The 19,618-nt window shown below is 39.2% G+C and overlaps 1 protein-coding gene across 4 annotated transcripts in view; it reads left to right on the top strand.

Annotated features, from left to right (window-relative positions):
- Window positions 1-19,618, top strand: part of JAM2 (junctional adhesion molecule 2) — a 69,252-nt gene that overhangs the window by 24,949 nt on the left and 24,685 nt on the right. For all 4 annotated transcript variants that reach the window (XR_009563672.1, XM_060297886.1, XM_030880944.2 and 1 more), the window contains exon 2: window positions 15,886-15,951. Coding sequence is in view for 3 of the 4 variants with exons in the window: in XM_060297886.1 (XP_060153869.1) it covers window positions 15,886-15,951 (66 nt within the window). In the remaining variant the exon portion in view is untranslated. The remainder of the gene's footprint in view (window positions 1-15,885; window positions 15,952-19,618) is intronic.

Below are 19,618 nucleotides of genomic sequence, written 5' to 3'. Positions count from 1 at the left end.
TCTCAGAACATAAATGATTATGGAACATTTCTTAAAATTACAGTGTATTGCTGAACCTCCAGAAGGAACTCCTAAGATACAAAGAACACTTGTATTGGGCTTCCCTGGTGGTGCAGTGGTTGAGAGTCCGCCTGCCGATTCAGGAGACACGGGTTCGTGCCCCGGTCCGGGAAGATTCCATATGCCATGGAGCGGCTGGGCCCTGTGAGCCATGACCGCTGAGCCTGTGCGTCCGGAGCCTGTGCTCCGCAATGGGAGAGGCCACAACAGTGAGAGGCCCGTGTACTGCAAAAAAAAAAAAAAAAAAAAAAAAAGAACACTTGTATTAAATTAGACACTCCAAAATTAATTTAGTACTGTAATTCATTATGATGCTTGTATTAGTCAGAATTCTCCAGAGAAACAGAACCAATAGGATATGTGTGTGTACATAGATATAAATATATAGATATCTAGATTTATTTTAAGGAATTGTCTCATGCGATTAAAAAGACAGGCAAGTCCAAAATCTGCAGAGTGGGCCAGCAGGCTGGAGATCAAGGAAGAGCCAACGCTGCAGTTCAAATTCCAAGGGTGTCTGCTGGCATAATTCCTTCTTGCTTGAGGGAGCTCAGTCTTTTGTTCTATTCAGAACATCTACTGACTAGATGAGGCCCACCCACACTATGGAGGGCAATCTGCTTCACTCAAAGTCTACCAATTTAAATGTTAATCTCATCCAAAAACAGCCTCATGGAAACATCCAGAAAAATGTTTGACTGCATATCTGGGCAATGTGGCACAGCCAAGTCAACACAAAATTAACCATCACAATGCTATTTTAAATCATACATCAAAACTTTTAAAAAGCAAGTAATTTTGTTTTAAAAGATAAAACTTCTCACCTTTGTGGTTATTAAAATCAGAAATTTTTATTAAATTTACTTTTAGGTGACAAAGATGTTTTTAAAACAAGAATGGTGATTTATGGCATTTAAAATCACATTTAAGGCAACTACTCAGAAAGATATTTTAGGAGTTGACTCATCATTTTTAGCATCAAATATGTTTAATTTTTTGTTGCAGCATAATATGAAAATTGATTCTCCACAGTGATGCACTAAGTGTTTTTAGTTTCAAATTGGCTGCTTCAAAATTTTTCATTGTTTAATCTTGTGCGTCTCATCCCTTAATTTAAAAAATTAAACATAGCTCTTTATATTCCATTTTCATTTTCTCCATAATTAAATTCATTTCCATTCATTTGGCAAATATTTATTGAGTATCTACTACACATCAAGCATTATTCTTAGCCCTTGGGCTATTGATAAAGAAATAAAGGCCCCTGCCCTCAATACATAAGTACATTATATACTATGTTAGAATGACAGGTTCAATGGAAAAAAGAGAAATCAAAGCAGGATTAAGGGAAGCAGGAGTTTGAAAGGGAAAAGGTCAGGTGCAGGTGAGATTGTGATATTAAACAGGGTCATCAGAGTAGACTTCATCAAGGAGGTATATTTTGAGAATAAACTTGAAAAAGTGAAGGATTTTGTAAACCTCTGAAGGAAGAGGCTTTCAGGGAGAGGAAATAGACAGAGCCTGGCCTGTTTTGAGGAAGAAGAAGGCCATTGTCCCTGGAGCAGAGCTCAGAGGGAAGAGTTAAGAAGGTCTGAAAGGCAATGAGGCCAAATTGTATAGAGCCATCTCGGCCAATGAAGGACTTTTACCCTTACTCTGGTGAAATAAAGAACTAATCCAAGGTGCCACGATCTGATTTAGCATTTCAAAGGATCACCTTAGTGTATGTGTTGAGATTAAATTCTGCAGGAGCAGGATAGCGTAGAAGGCCAGTCAGGAGTTTATTGCAGTGATCCAGGCAAGAGGCAGTGGTGCTCAGATCAGGTGGTAGCAATGGAATTAGTGAGAATGGACAGTTTCTGGATGCATTTTGAAGGTAGAGCTAATAGGGTTTGCTGATGAACTGGATATGGCATGGGTTTGGGGAAGTGGAATCATTAAAGATAACTGCAAGATTTTTGGCCAGAGCAACCAGAATAATCATCTGAGGTGGGGAAAGTGGAGCAGGTTCATAAATAAAGATGAGGTTTGGACGTAGTGTTTGAAATGTCTGTTAAACCTTCAAGGTTGAATAGGCGTTTGGATCTGAGTCCAGAGTTCAGCAGAGACACCTAGACTGGAGCTATGTATTTGGGAGTTGTTAACATCTGGGAGTGTTTAATGCCCTGAGTTTGGTTCACATCATTCAGGAAGGACGTATAGACAGAGAAGAGGAGATGTCCCAGGATAAGATCCATGAGAAGGAAACCTAGACAAGTGTATTGTCCTGGACGTTAAGTGCAAAAAGCATATAAAGGAGAAGGGAATGATGAATTCTGTGAGATTAAGGTAGTTAGGGAAGGTGTCATCATAAATCATGTATTACAAATGACAAAACACAATCCAAAGAGGCTATAACTGTCCCAAGTATGTCAAAGCAAGAATTTAAACCTAGGCCTTCCCTTCTCTAGGCAGCCACTGTAATGAAGAAGTCAAGCTAGTCATTTTAAAAAGGAAGAAAAATAGGAGTTCCCTGGTAGTCTAGTGGTTAGGATTTGACGCTTTCACTGCCATGGCCTGGGTTCAGTCCCTGGTGGGGGAACTGAGATCCCACAAGGCAAGCTGCGCAGCCTAATTAATTAAAAGGGAAGAAAAAGTAATAACTCTAAAAATTCATTCTCTATTTTTATAGTCCATCCTAATACATTATTACTATGGAGTCATTTATGAAACACTAAATCTGCATCAACCCATTGGATAAAAAACAATGTGGAGTGAGGAGAGGGAGAGGAGAAACAAACTGTAGAGATTGGACCCTTGCCAGCATCGAGGCTAAGCAATTACATACTTTAATTTAATCTTTACAACCTGTAAGGAAGGCATTGGTAGCTTCATTTTACCTAAGTGGAAACTAAGGTTTAGAAGATCGAGGCTGTAGCTTGCCCAAGGCGAAGTAACTAATCATTCATAGCAAAGGGTTTCCAACCTAGATAGATCTCATTTCCTCTCTGTCAGTTCTGGCTTCCTGAAGACAAAGAATGATTCTCTTTTCATCTGGAATAAAGACTTAGGTCACATTTCGATCAGACTACCCTTTCTGCACCCATCTGGACCTTAACGTTGCTTTTTGTTTGCCTTTGGATGATATTCAGTCAAAATGCCAACCTGTGGAAGGTGGTGGTGTTGGTGATACAATACTATTTAGCTCTTTATCCCCATGGGTGAGAAGTCAGTGCTAATATCTCCTCATCAGAAACTTGAAATGCTGAGACTGACTCTACATAATTCAAAATATCTCGCTGATTCTGCCACAAATTCAGTCTTCATCATGCTGCACAGGATGTCAAAGCCATTTCGCTTGAATTATGTTATGGCAATTAGACTTTTTTTAAAATTTATTTTTGACTGTGTTGGGTCTTTATTGCTGCACGCGGGCTTTCTCTGGTTGAGGAGAGTGGGGGTTACTCTTCACTGCGGTGTGCGGACTTCTCATTGCGGTGGCTTCTCTTGTTGCAGAGCATGGGCTCCAGGCGTGCGAGCTGCAGTAGTTGTGGCATGCAGCCTCAGTAATTGTGGCTCTCGGGCTCAGTAGTTGTGGCTTGCGGGCTCTAGAGCGCAGGCTCAGTAGTTATGGCACACAGGCTTAGTTGTTCGGCGGCATGTGGGATCTTCCCAGACCAGGGCTCGAACGTGTGTCGCCTGAATTGGCAGGTGGATTCTTTAACCACTGCACCACCAGGGAAGTCCCAGCAATTAGACTTTTGCATGCCGTATTTGGACACAAATACCTTTGTCCATCTTTTTAATACTTGATCTGAATAAGGGTCAAAAATTGGATCTCTAATACTCATTTTACGACCATTCCAGGATGTAGCTCTGTAGGCCCCACTGATTTGAATGCATGCAGATTGTCTTAGTTATGTTGAGCTGCTATCACAAAAATACCACAGATTGGGTAGCAACAGACATTTATTTCTCATGGTTCTGGAGGCCAGAAGTCCAAGATCAATGTGTTTGAAGATGCGGTGTCTGTGAGAGCCTGCTTCCTTGTTGCAGACTGATACTTTTTTGTTTTGTTTTTTAAACAGCTTTATTGAGATATAATTCACATACCATACAATTCACCCTTTTAAAGTAGATAATTCAGTGTTTTATTTTAACATATTCACAGATTTGTGCAACTGTCACCACTATCCAATTCCAAAAGATTTTCATTACTCCCAAAAGAAACCCCATACCTGTAACAGGCACTCTCCCCAGCCCTTGGCAACTACGTACTGTTTTCTGTCTCTGTGGATTTGCCTATGCTGGAAATTTCATAAAAGTGGAGTCATAATATATGGCCTTTGTGACTGGCTTCTTTCACTTATAATATTTTCAAAGTTTATCCATGTTGTGTCATGTTATCTTAACTTCATTCCTTTTCATTGCCAAATAATATGCCATTGTATGGCTAGACCTCATTTTATTTATCCATTCATCAGTTGATGGACATTTGGTTTGTTTCGACTTTTTGGATTTTACTAATAATACAGACTGCCAACTCCTCGTATCCTCACATGGTGGAGAGAGAGAGAGTGCTCTCTGGGGTCCCTGTTTTTTTGTTTGTTTGTTTGTTTGTTTTTCTGTACACGGGCCTCTCACTGCTGTGGCCTCTCCTACTGCGGAGCACAGGCTCCGGACACGCAGGCTCAGCGGCCACAGCTCACGGGCCCAGCTGCTCTGCGGCATGTGGGATCTTCCAGGACTGGGGCACGAACCCGTGTCCCCTGCATCGGCAGGCAGACTCTCAACCACTGCGCCACCAGGGAAGCCCTCTGGGGTCCCTTTTATAAGGACACTAATCCCATTCATGAGGGCACGGCATCCTCAAGACCTAATCACCTCCCCCAAACCCTACCTCCTAATACCATCACATTGGGGGTTAGGATTTCAACATATTAATTTTGGGGAGACACAAACATTCAGTCCATAACACAGATGTTCATTAAATCATTTCTTTCAGTTGGCTTAGTTGACTGGCCCTAAAAAATTCATTCTGGTGTTAGCTCACAGTTGGATGTGTAGGACCAGTTTTGAAATAAAAGAATGAGTCAGAGAACTGTCTTTAATAAAAGAAAGGGGAAGTTAATAGTTCTTGGATTTGAGCACCCTAGAAATCAGGGTAACTAACCCTGAGCAATCTTGCCTGACAGTAGTAAAATATGACAGTTAAGCAACGCCAAGCCATTGTTTCCATGTTCTGCACTTCAAAATAAATGGTTCTTGTTCCTTTGGCTTCCTGAAGATTAATCAAGGAAGCATGAAGCAACAATAAACTGGGAAGCTTTCCCTTAGTTTTCAGATCTCTTCTGGAAGCATTTATGGTAATAGAATTTAATTAATAGCACATGTATGAAATGTAAGGGCTAAAGCTTTTATGAATCATCATACAGCAGGAGGGTTAAAAACTAAAATTTATTCAACTGTCATATTTTAAGAATTGAAATTTGAGAAAGAGAATACAATTTACCTGGTCATATAAAATCTTAGTGTTTTAGGGGCTTCCCTGGTGGTTCAGTGGCTAAGAATCTGCCTGCCAATGCAGGGGACATGGGTTCGAGCCCTGGTCCGGGAAGATCCCACATGCTGCGGAGCAACTAAGCCCGTGCACCACAACTACCGAACCTGTGCTCTAGAGCCCACGAGACACAACTACTGACCCCACGTGCCACAACTACTGAAGCCCATGCGCCTAGAGCCCATGCTCCACAACAAGAGATGCCACTGCAATGAGAAACCTGTACACCACAACGAAGAGTAACCCTGCTCACCTCAACTAGAGAAAAGCCTGCGCACAGCAACAAAGACCCAACACAGCCAAAAATAAAATAAATTAATTTTTTAAAAAATTTTTTAAAAATCTTACTATTTTAAAGGTTGAACTATCAGACAGTTAGTTCAGGACCCTGGAGACCACTTTATTGTGGGTGGTCAAATTTAGAAAGCTAAGTAAACTCATTAATAAGGAGCAGTCCATAAGTGTGTGCCGGGATAGATTATTAAAGTTCTCACTAAGAAAAATTATACAAAAAAATCTTATCCTTGCAAATTTTACAAAATGTGCAAATTACTAGGCCCTCTTCACTTCACTCCCAGGCCCTTAGGAGGTGTCCAGGCAAGGGAGGACCCCCAGAGCTTAAGCCTTATTAAACTCAGTCAGTCTGTCTCCTGTTATGTGTCCATTCATTGTATTCTATAGATCTTCTAATTCAGAAAAAGATTGAAAACATTAGCTGTGCACTATCTTCATTTGAGAAATGCAAAGATAACTTCATCTGCAGATTATAAATTTAACAGACTGGTGATATTAGAGATCTTTTTGATACTTTTTATGCTAGTCTCTGTAAAACACAATTTGTATTCATAGCTGCATGTTCACTCTTTCAAAACATAACTTTTACTGCATTAAACGGTTGCTATTGATTCCCAAAATTCAGTCAGTAAGGTGGAGAAATAAAACTCTTGAAGTGTAAAGAAAGTTTAAAACAAACATCTATATAGAGTTGGGGATAGAGAGAGCTTAACAGATGGTAAAGAGCTGTCTTCTCACATATGTTGCTTCAGTGGATTTATAGATATCAAATGACTGTAGAATAACCATTTCATTGTCCCCTGGCCCAACCAGCCACTGAATAATCTGTGTTGTCAGTTGTTAGGACTTTCTGTGCAGATTTGCATATTGTAGAGATTCAGAACCAGAGTTCAGAATCCAGATTCAGAAGCTTGGTTTTAGCTCTTTGCTCAGAGCTGATCAAAATTCTGGAGAAGTGACTAACAATACGTCTTCTCAAAAATTGTTTACTTGACAATTATATTAGTATGTTTATTGCTGCTGAGAAACGTAACTATCGAATGCTGGTGGTGGGACTTTTAATCTTGAAAAACTATATTGAAGTTTAAGAATTAGCAACTATAATTTTGCATTAAAGGGCAATGAATAATCTTAAATTAAAGTATCATCAAGTTCTCAAAGCCTGAGGTACCATCTATATTTTAAGGATGTTCCTGAGACACAACCCAGACTACAAATCAATTAGTGAAGAGAGACACTCAGGTTTATCTCCCATTTTAGTATCTTGGCCATTGTCTGTTTTGATACTTGACATCTTTAGTAACGATTTCTTATTTTACACTAACAGAGTGTTAAGGCCATTGTTTTCTGGCACCTTAATCTTAGGGAGAACGAATTAGGACATAGAATGGTTAATATCCATGCCTTACATTGAGTATGTGATTCCTATTAGCATCAGTGTTGGAAGACAGCATTTCCTCATCTTGTCTGAGAGTCTGCTGGATTTGAGTTGACTGTTGTTGTCTATCTAAAATCTATAGTCAATGCCACTGGTGAACAAATTGTGTTTGGCTGAGGTTGTCACTTGGGGAGTGTCAAAGAAAGACCTCAGAATGCTCAAAGGGCTTCTTTCATGTCCTAGTGGTGAGCATCTGGTGAGAAATTCAGCTACTGATGGCTTTCTGATGCTGTTGGCCACCATTAAACATTTGAAGATGTGCTTGAAGAACATTTCTTTGAAATTTTTGAGAATTTATTTTACTGTAAGAAGTTAATTTATTTACTTCATTGCAAATATCACATGAAAAATTGAATCGTCCAGTGGTTTGGGTAACGGAAAACTGTGAAAGTTTCCCTAAATTTACTAACGCATATAGTTGTTTTTTTTTTTTTAACATCTTTATTGGGGTATAATTGCTTTACAATGGTGTGTTAGTTTCTGCTTTATAACAAAGTGAATCAGTTATACATATACATATGTTCCCATATCTCTTCCCTCTTGCGTCTCCCTCCCTCCCACCCTCCCTATCCCACCCCTCCAGGCTGTCACAAAGCACCAAGCCAATATCCCTGTGCCATGCGGCTGCTTCCCACTAGCTATCTATCTTACTACGTTTGTTAGTGTGTATATGTCCATGACTCTCTCTCGCCCTGTCACAGCTCACCCTTCCCCCTCCCCATAACCTCAAGTCCGTTCTCTAGGAGGTCTGCGTCTTTATTCCTGCCTTACCCCTAGGTTCTTCATGACATTTTTTTTTTCTTAAATTCCATATATATGTGTTAGCATACGGTATTTGTCTTTTTCTTTCTGACTTACTTCACTCTGTATGACAGACTCTAGGTCTATCCACCTCATTACAAATAGCTCAATTTCGTTTCTTTTTATGGCTGAGTAATATTCCATTGTATATATGTGCCACATCTTCTTTATCCATTCATCCGATGATGGGCACTTAGGTTGTTTCCATCTCCGGGCTATTGTAAATAGAGCTGCAATGAACATTTTGGTACATGACTCTTTTTGAATTTCGGTTTTCTCAGGGTATATGCCCAGTAGTGGGATTGCTGGGTCATATGGTAGTTCTATTTCTAGCTTTTTAAGGAACCTCCATACTGTTCTCCATAGTGGCTGAACCAATTCACATTCCCACCAGCAGTGCAAGAGTGTTCCGTTTTCTCCACACCCTCTCCAGCATTTATTGTTTCTAGATTTTTTGATGATGGCCATTCTGACTGGTGTGAGATGATATCTTATTGTAGTTTTGATTTGCATTTCTCTAATGATTAATGATGTTGAGCATTCTTTCATGTGTTTGTTGGCAGTCTGTATATCTTCTTTGGAGAAATGTCTATTTAGGTCTTCTGCCCATTTTTGGATTGGGTTGTTTTTTTGTTATTGAGCTGCATGAGCTGTTTGTAAATTTTGGAGACTAATCCTTTGTCGGTTACTTCATTTGCAAATATTTTCTCCCATTCTGAGGGTTGTCTTTTGGTCTTGTTTATGGTTTCCTTTGCTGTGCAAAAGCTTTGAAGTTTCATTAGGTCCCATTTGTTTATTTTTGTTTTTATTTCCATTACTCTAGGAGGTGGGTCAGAAAGGATCTTGCTGTGATTTATGTCATAGAGTGTTCTGCCTATGTATTCCTCTAAGAGTTTGATAGTTTCTGGCCTTATATTTAGGTCTTTAATCCATTTTGAGCTTATTTTTGTGTATGGTGTTAGGGAGTGATCTAATCTCATACTTTTACATGTAGCTGTCCAGTTTTCCCAGCACCACTTATTGAAGAGGCTGTCCTTTCTCCACTGTACATTCCTGCCACCTTTATCAAAGATAAAGTGTCCATATGTGCCTAACGCATATAGTTTTATGAAAACAACTTATACTTAGTGCCAAAGCATCAGTTGTTCTTCTTGTATTCAAATGATTAAAAAATCAGAAAAGGGAAGGAGCATAAAAGTTTTGTGCAGTATATAATATACAAATATATACAAATATACAAAGTTTGTATATTTGTACAAAGTTTGTTCAAATTAATTCATTCACCATAAACATCTGTCCGTTAACACTTTCTCTGTTAAAATGGCAATTTGTTATAAACTCTCTGAATAATATTTTTACAACCCTAAAGATTGATAGTGGATGTGAAGTTGTCTGCAGAGTGCCTGAGAGTAGCATTGTTTGGTACTGATTTCTCCCAATGCCTTGCACAGATTTGAGAACGGGGGATGAGGGGTGGGGTGGGAGGAGGTCTGTGGAGCCGGACTAAACGTATCTGTAGGTAGATTCACATCTTGGCTTCCCTGCTTTCTAGTGTTGTGACCTTGAGCAAGGTACTTAACCTCTCTCAATTGTCACATCTGTCAAATAAGGATATTAACAGAGTGGAGTCACATCTTTGTTAGATGCTAGGTTCTTAAGGGGAAAATTTACTCATTGTCAAAATCACCCTTAAATTCTTCAGGTCATCACTAACTCACCAGGACATCAGCCATGGGTAGCTCCAAAGTCAAACATGTCTTTTATTCCTCCTTGCCCTTTGGTGTGTCTCCCCTTTCTCTGAACATAAGATGCCAATGTCTCATTAAGAAGAAGGGCCAGAATGGCCCGAGACTAGAAGAACGTGTCCGTCTGTGTGTCTGTCTCTCTCTCCCTTTCCCTTACTTCCTTCCTCTCCCTCCTCCGCCCTCTCCTCTCCCTCCCCTTATTTATTAGTTTTTGTTTGCGGTACGCGGCCCTCTCACTGTTGTGGCTTCTCCTGTTGCAGAGCACAGGCTCTGGACGCGCAGGCTCAGCAGCCATGGCTCACGGGCTCAGCCGCTCTGCGGCATGTGGGATCCTCCCGGACCGGGGCACGAACCCGTGTCCCCTGCATCGGCAAGTGGACTCAACCACTGCGCCACAAGGGAAGCCCTCTCCCTCCCCTTCTATGACCTATTATGGTTGAATGACAGATAGTGAGAGAGATGAGTATATTATCTAATATATCCTAATTCCTACCTCATTAGGTTACTTTCTATCCATATAAATATTTATCTGTAATAAATACCGGATGGTATTATTGTTACTGCTAGCCCTATGGATTTTTAAAGTATTTGTTACTCTAATAATTGTATATAAGTGATTAAACCACATGGTTAAGGGCTTCCCTGGTGGCGCAGTGGTTAAGAATCCACCTGCCAATGCAGGGGACATGGGTTCAAGCCCTGCTCCAGGAAGATACCACATGCTGTGGAGCAACTAAGCCCTTGCACCACGACTACTGAGCCTGTGCTCTAGAGCCCATGAGCCACAACTACTGAACCCGAGAGGCACAACTGCTGAGGCCGTGTGCCCCAACTACTGAAGCCTGTACACCTAGAGCCCATGTTCCACAACAAGAGAAGCCACCGCAATGAGAAGCCACTGCAATGAGAAGCCTGCGCACCGCGACAAAGAGTAGCCCCCACTCGCCGCAACTAGAGAAAGCCCGCATGCAGCAACGAAGACCCAATGCAGCCCCCCAAAAAATAATATAAATAAATTTTTAAAAAGAAAACACATGGCTATTAATTTTTATTTTTGAAAACTTATGAAATAATTTATACCCACAGTTTTTATGACTTGCTTTTATTCACGGTATTCTCTCTAATGTACTTAAAAAATTATTTTTATTAGGGTATAGTTGATTTACAATACTGTGTTAGTTTCAGGATTACAGCAAAGTGAATCAGTTATACATATACGTATATACACTCTTTTTTAGATTCTTTTCCCATATAGGTCATTACAGAGTATTGAGTAGAGTTCCCTGTGGCATACAGTAGGTCCTTACTAGTTAGTTATTAGTCCTTATTTATTTTTGGCTGCATTGGGTCTTCGTTGCTGGACGCGGGGTTTCTCTAGTTGTGGCGAGCAGGGGCTACTCTTTGTTGTGGTGTGCGGGCTTCTCACTGTGGTGGCTTCTCTTGTGGAGCACAGGCTCTAGGCGCACAGGCTTCAGTAGTTGTGGCTCACGGGCTTAGTTGCTCCACGGCATGTGGGATCTTCCCAGACCAGGGCTCGAACCCGTGTCCCCTGCATTGGCAGGCAGATTCTTAACCACTGCGCCACCAGGGAAGTCCTCTCTAATGTATTTTTAAAACAAACAAAACCTCTGTAACATATCAGTTTTTCCTAATCATGTTTTCAATGAAAAGTGTTCACTTAAATAACACTTTTATAATAAATTTTTAAGTTGTGATAGTGTGAATACATATTTATTCTTAGTCAAACCAAATTATTTTAGACGGGTGATAGACATATAAGAACTTTCATTCTTACAGTGGGGGGGAGAAAAGAATCACAAAGGTTTTATTTGACTAGGAATTACTTGACTTGGAGATTTAGAAGTTATGGAAATAATCATCTCTTAATCTCATTTTATGAACTGCCAGTGATTTTGGAACACATCCATAGCTATGAAAGACGTTTTGTAACTAGGTTTAAAACAATTTTTGACCTTATCCAGCGGCCCTACTTGACAAGTTTTTGTTTATTTTTCTACTTAACTTACTCAAGAAAAGTGAAGAAAGAAAATCAGTTCAAGAAACCAGCCAGCAGCCTGCCAGTGCAAGGGACGCAGCTCGAGCCCTGGTCTGGGAAGATCCCACATGCCACGGAGCAACTGAGCCTGTGCGCCACAACTACTGAGGCCGTGTGCCACAATTACTGAAGCCCACGCACCTAGAGCCCATGCTCCGCAACAAGAGAAGCCACCTCAGTGAGAAGCCTGCACACAGCAACGAAGAGTAGCCCCTCTCGCCGCAACTAGAGAATGCCCGTGTGCAGCAACGAAGACCCAACACAGCCAAAAATAAATAAATCAAATAAATAAATAAATATATTTAAAAAAAAAAAAGAATACGGCCAACAGATCCTATTCCTAACATCTGCTAGTGAAATACTGATACAAAACATTTTGTTTTCATAAATAGAGTTATTGGGTTCAAGTTAGAAAAATAAAACTGAATTTGAAGACTTAGGCTGGAAAACAGTAGAAATCTTATATATTTTTTTTAAGATTTAGAGCTTTCTGTTTAAATAAGTTCAACGTAAGTGACTACACTTTAAAAAATATTTTTACTTAATTAAAGGCAAACCTTGAAGTAAATGGAATTAGAGGAAGCAAGACAGCTAGGAGAAGATGCTTAAAATCATTGAAGGAAATATTCAGCCTACCAAGAAATGCTATCTATTCATTAATTTAATAGTACTAAGCCCCGTTATAATTGTTTTGCCTTCATAGCTTTTGCAATTCAACCAATCCTTTCTTTTTCCTTGTCTGAGACACATTTTTTTTCTATTCAAATATATACATACAAAAGTTATGAGGGAAGTAATAACATTCCTGAAATTAACAGCTGTTATTTTCCATAGAACTTTAAAAGTGATTTTTGAAAATTAAAGAAATAATTCTCAAAGGAAGTTTTAGCAAGTAGAAAACTGGAACTGAGAAAAGGGAAGAGGGACTTCCCTGGTGGCACAGTGGTTAAGAGTCTGCCTGCCAATGCAGGGGACACGGGTTTGATCCCTGGTCCAGGAAGATCCCACATGCCACGGAGCAACTAAGCCCGTGCGCCACAACTACTGAGCCTGCGTGCCACAGCTACTGAAGCCTGCATGCCTAGAACCAGTGCTCTGCAACTGCAACAAGAGAAGACACCGCAATGAGAAGCCTGTGCACCGCAACAAAGAGTAGACCCCACTCGCCACAACTAGAGAAAGCCTGCATGCAGCAACAAAGACCCAACGCAGCCAAAATTAATTAATTATTAATTTTTTTAAAAATAGGAAAAGGGAAAGATGATTCAATCTGGTCCTAAATCTTCCAGTCTCAGATTGGACTAATGTTTGCCTCAAATGAAAGAAGGCCCAAGACTCCTAAAGAAAATAAACATTCTCAGTAGGCAATGTGGTGTTTGAAAAGTTCAAAGACATGATGTGAAGGGAACAAAGATTATCTTTTCCTATTTTGCCAACATTGTCCTCTCAACTGGTTTCTAGGGAATATGAATCTTCATTGTTTTGTCTAAAAAGTATACTAAAATAGTTCAAAAGTCATGAGAAATGCCAGTCATAATTGGAACTTCTCTGAGCACACTAATTTACACATTTCTAAAGGAGAAAAGAGACTCTTTCAAAGTGTACTTCGAAAGTTTCACAGAATAGTGGTTTAGAATCAGAATCACAGGAAAAACATTCAGCGATCATGTCATTTAAATGTGGGTGTAATGCACAAGGACCCATGAGACCCTAACTTTTCTCCAGCTCACTTAAGAGGATTCTGGCTTGGCCAGCTTAGTCTCTTCCCTTCCTCTGCTCTCTGAAAATCCAAACCCTCCTTTTGGACTCTACAAAATAAAATTGAGGCAGGAGAGGAGAAGCTGGAAAAGAAAGGCATGAGGGGCTGGTGGGGGGAGCAGTTCAGAGGACTATGGGACATATTCTAGTATGTGACAAAAGTACATGGAAAAGGGAAAATAGAGTATTTTAAAAGATTTCTTGGACCCCTTCATGGTTTTTGAAATATGCAAGCAAAAGAGTTATTTTGAAATTACTCTTTGGTGGCTCCAATACCTCTCTAAGACTGAGCCAAGTGGGTTACTGCTTTATACAAATATATTTACAAGGGCAGTAAAAAGGATCAGTTCAGGCCTACATTCTTCACATAGATTGGCCAATTTCCTTAGTGAAGATGTTTGCAATTTAGAGATATGTAGAACCTGAATATTTAAACAATGTTGAACAGTTGAGCTAGACATTTGAGGTTTATAGTTTTCTGAGATTTTTAATTTCACAATTAGATTTGCTGTCCAGGCTTCCAAGAGAAGACAGAAAGGAAAAAAGAAAAAATTATCCAGAATAGCATGTATTCTTCAGGAGTGATAGAATCCGGCACAGTGGCAGATTCATTTACATGTCAAGGTACTTATAGATAAATGATTGAAAGATAAGATGCCATGTCATATGAAGGATTTTTCTCTCCTTCACAAAAGTGTAATAAATTATTTCATAGTTAAGAAATTCTGATCTTATAGGAACTTTCCAAATCCTTGAACTCATGGTTCCTTGCCCTCCTTAAGTCTATTCCTGGGTTGTCAAACCAGCCTAGCTGTAAGTCTAGAGCAGTGGTTCTCAACCAGGTAGGACTTCCCCATCCTACACTCAGGGGACATTTGGCAATATCTAGGAACATTTTTGGTTGTCATGACTTGGGGTAGGGGGCTAGGGATGCTACTGGCATCTGGTGGGTAGAAGCAGGTGATACTGCAAAGCATCCTACAATGCACAGGACAGCCTCCCACAACAAAGAATGATCTAGTCTCAAATGTCAGTAGTGTCAACATTGAGAAAGCTTTATCTAGAGCTTTCCTCTGAGATTACCTTAGTGTCCTACTTCTCCAGTCACAGTCTCTTAGCTTCCACCTTCCTGTTATTCTTCTGAGCCAGTCCTTGCCTTGCTTATTACCACCAATTTCTCAACCTATGCCGTCTTCATTAGACCAGTGGACTTTTCCACCAGGCACCTTTGTTAATCTGCAGTCCTTCCTCATAGTTCAGCTTGGGAGGAACGTGATGTGAGGCCCAGTATAGAACAGTAATAAACAATGTGGGCTTTGGGTATAATTTAGGTAAGTTAAAATCCCAGATCCACCACTTACGACTAATATAACCTTGGCCAAGTTTCTTAGCCTCTCAGTGCGTCAGTTTCCCCACCTGAAAAAAATGTGGATTTCATCAGGTGGGGAAACTGATAATATTGCCACCATCAGTCATCAACATCATCATCATCATATCAGATCCCATTAGGGATTTCAGTCTTATAGATCAGTGATTTTTCCAGGATTGGAAAATCATGGAACTGTTTAGGGGGATAACAAAGGTGTTCTGCTTGCATTTTTTATCAGACCTTTATTACACAAAGTTTATAATCATTATATATTATGTATATACTATGCACATATATACTATGTATATATCATGTACATACCATGTATGTACTATGTACATTTCATAGTAAATACGTTGAATGACTCATTTCTATATGATATAGGTATAGTCAGGGATAAGTTCATAAAGCAATTTATGTCCTTACATAAAGCACTAAAAATAATAAGCTTTTATTTGCAGGGGGCAATACCTGTGACAGTACTAGATCGCACATTAGGCTGAATTAAGGACATAAACTCTTGTTTAACAGTTGAGCTTGTGAGAGTGTGTTGTCTGAGGGGGCAGCGGGGGGAGGGGCGCAAATAGATGCATGAGTTCTGCTTTGGGAAATGCTTAAAGGGCAAAACCACAATATAGAAAATGGAAAAAACGTACAGTTTGCCTGAGCTTTTCCTATTTTGATACTTGAAAACTTATGTGTTATGAATTGTGTGAAACTGTCACCAAACTTCAGGCTAGTTTTCTTTAATATGGCATCCCATTCAAACATGTGAAAATGGCCTTTTGCACTATTTTAATTATCCTGTCTGTTTTAATCTTTCAGATCATAAGGCCTATGGATTCTCTGCCTCAAAAGATCATCAAGTAGTCACAGCAATAGAGTATCAAGGTAGAGTACCTTACTGATTTTCACGGTCCGTATTGTTGAAATAACTCACAGAGATGACACACGTTAGTGCCTTTCTGTTTGTCAGGAACCTCTGTCTCACTTCACGCTAACTCCCCTGCTGAAATGCTGCTCCCTGCTGCTTCCCCCTTGAGAACCCTTTCTCCACCTCCTCAGTAGAAATTTTGGACATTCCGCGAGAGACCTGATGTACAAAGAATGTCTCATTACATAAAGTATTTGCAACAAATCAAATCTAATTTGTAAAACTGGGAGAAGGAGATCTTGCAAAGTTTCTAGTCAGCTAAATTTGGTAAATGGGAATTAACACTGCAAACCCCACTCTAGGTATTTAAGAGAACGTTAATATAGCCTACTGTTGGGGTATCATTTTGCTATTTATTTTAGCCTCTTAAAATATTTATAAGGGAGGAGTTGGTATTTAACAGGTGTAAAGTTTCAGTTTTGCAAGATGAAAAAGTTCTGGAGATTGCTTGCACAACAATGTGAATGTATTTAACATTACTGAACTGTACAGTAAAAATCATTAAGAAGGTAAATTTTAAGTTATGTATATTTTATCACAATTAAATTTTTTTTAAGGATCTAATAACCAAAAAGAATTATAAGCCTTTACAAATTTACTTCAAATGTTGACTATCTACTACTTCTCTGAAGGGTTTTTACCTAGAACACATTAATAATACTGGGCAACCTGAAAAATTACTGTTTCTTAAATGTGATGCTTCTTTAGACCATAAACATTTAAGAAACTGATTTCAAATGTCTGATCCCTTTTCTTTAGGCATGTCTTAGTTTCCTGCAGTTGGAGAGAGATAGGTTTGGAGTAAAGAGAAAAAGATTTAAAAAGGGGGCCTGATGTGAGAAGAATTAAATGATCTAGTATTTAACCAGTCATGCCTGGCATAGAGTAAGTTATATGTGCTTGTTAAATAATAATATGCTATAATAAGAATCAGTGAATCAGTCATTCACTTAAATAATTATTTAGGTTATTCAGGTTCTTTGAAGTCCTAATATTTTACATGATTAAGCTAATAAAACACTCTTTATCATGACGTAGCTTTAAATGGGGAGAGGTGGGAAAAAGAAATTAATGATTGGTAGTAATTTGGGACTATGGAGTACTTATAGGGAAGACAAACACGGCTGGGTGAGATGCCAAAAAGGAGACTGGAAAAGCCAATGAGTGAGCACAGTGAGAGGACAAGATGGAGCAGGATATCCATGTGGGACAAAGGAAACAAAGTTAATTTCTCTCACTTTTTACTTTTCTGGAGGATCTTACTGTTGGGTCCAGCTGGATACCGTGGATATTCATCCCTGCCTCCCCAGGCCCTACGCCATGATATCTGAATTAGGATGCCAAGAGTATATTCTTTAGTCTTACATTACTTTAAAAAAATGTATTAAGGCGAAATTCACATAACATAAAATTCACGATGTTAAAGTGAACAATTAAGTGTCATTTATTATATCCACAGTGTTGTGTGACCACCACCTCTATCTAGTTTCAAAGCATTTCCAACACTCTAAACTAAAACCCTGTACCATTTTTGTATCACTTTAAAATGTGTGTTTTATTTTTAAAATAAATCCTTCTACAGATAGGAAATAGAAAATCCTTCTATGTTTATTGCAATCAAATGTTAGTCTTATTTACTCCCAAGTAAGTATTTTCTATTTTTTTAATCTCGCCTCTGCTCCTTTTAATTAAAAATTACATTTTGATTCTATTTTATATGTGCTCCAATCATTCCAACTTGGCTTTCCATAAAGCAAAAATAAATTTCTATCTATCTTCTTCAACATTTCACTTTTAAGATATTTTATGCAGTAACTTAATTTTACTTAAAGTCAAAAATATTTTTTTTGTTTTTACTTTTTTAAATTGAAGTATAGTTGATTTACAGTGTTGTATTAATTTCTGCTGCACAGCAAAGTGACTTGGTTGGTTATGCATATGTACATTATACATTCTTTTTTATATTCTTTTCCATTACAGTTTATCCCAGGACATTGAATATAGTTCCCTGTGCTATACCTTGTTGTAGGACCTTGTTGTCCATCCATTCTATATGTAATAATTTGTATCTACTAACCCTAATCTCGCAGTCTATCCTCCCCCACCTTCCCTCCCCCTTGGCAACCACAAGTCTGTTCTCTATGTCTGTGAGTCTGTTTCTGTTTTTTAGATAGGTTCATTTGTGTCATATTTTAGATTCCACATATAAGTGATATCATATGGTATTTGTCTTTCTCTTTCTGACTTACTTCACTTAGTATGATAATCTCTGGCGGCATCCGTGTTGCTGCAAATGGCTTTTTCTTTTTTTTAATTTATTTATTTTATTTTTGGCTGTGTCGGGTCTTTGTTGCTGCTCGCAGGCTTTTCTCTGGTTGCAGCGAGCGGGGGCTACTCTTCGTTGCAGTGCGCGGGCTTCTCATTGCAGTGGCTTCTCTTGTTTCAGAGCACGTGGGCTTCAGTAGTTGTGGCACTTGGTTCAGTAGTTGTGGCTCACGGGCTCCAGAGTGCAGGCTCAGTAGTTGTGGCACATAGGCTTAGTTGCTCTGCAGCATGTGGCATCTTCCCAGACCAGGGCTTGAACCCATGTCCCCTGCATTGGCGGGCAGATTCTTAACCAATGCGCTACCAGGGAAGCCCCCTGTAAATGGCTTTTTTTTTTTTTTTCATGGCTGAGTAGTTAGTATTCCACTGTATATATGTACCACCTCTTCTTTATCCATTCATCTGTCAATGGACATTTAGGTTGTTTCCATGTCTTGGCTATTGTGAATAGTGCTGCTATGAGCATAGGGGTGCATGTATCTTTTTAAATTATAGTTTTGTCGGGATATATGCCCAGGAATGGGATTGCTGGATCCTATGGTAATTCTATTTTTAGTTTTCTGAGGGACCTCCATACTGCTTTCTGTAATGGCTGCACGAGCTTACATTCCCACCAGCAGTGCAAGAGGGTTCCCTTTTCTCCACACCCTCTCCAGCATTTGTTATTTGTAGACATTTTAATGATGGTCATTCTGACCAGTGTGAGGTGATACCTCATTGTAGTTCTGATTCGCATTTCTCTAATGATTAACAATATTGAGCATCTTTCATGTGCCTCTTGGCCATCTGTGTGTCTTCTTTGGAGAAGTGTGTATTTAGGTCTTCTGCCTATTTTTTGATTGGGTTGTTTGTTTTTTTGTTGTTGAGTTGTACTAAAATATTTTATGATTTGTGTATATGTGTGTTCCCCCCAACTCATTCAGTTTTTTGTCTCTTGTCTCTATGATTTCAAACAATTACGAACTAATTAATTCCTTCTTTTCAGTACTGCTTTTCTGTATCACCTCCCATAGTGATGCCAAAAGCAGAATGAGAGTAAAGCGAGCGCTGCTCTGCCAGGCTTGTAAGTTACATGAGCAGCCTTATGCAGAGAGCACAACCCTGAGAGAAATAAATCAGAATTTAATAGCATGCTTTTCTCCACAGAAGTAATAATTTATGGTAATTCTCCAGAACTACTTTGGTAGTATACATTCTCTTCTTGCATTATGTAAGATTTTGATGATTTTTAACTTGAGCACAGAGAATGAAATCAAACAAGAGTCAACAATACAGAATCTTAGAAAAATTAAAATTCAC

Source organism: Globicephala melas, chromosome 4 (genome assembly GCF_963455315.2).
Source record: "Globicephala melas chromosome 4, mGloMel1.2, whole genome shotgun sequence".
Lineage (NCBI taxonomy): Eukaryota > Metazoa > Chordata > Mammalia > Artiodactyla > Delphinidae > Globicephala > Globicephala melas.
Note: the sequence above shows the minus strand (reverse complement) of the source record. Positions and strands in the feature narration are given on the sequence as shown.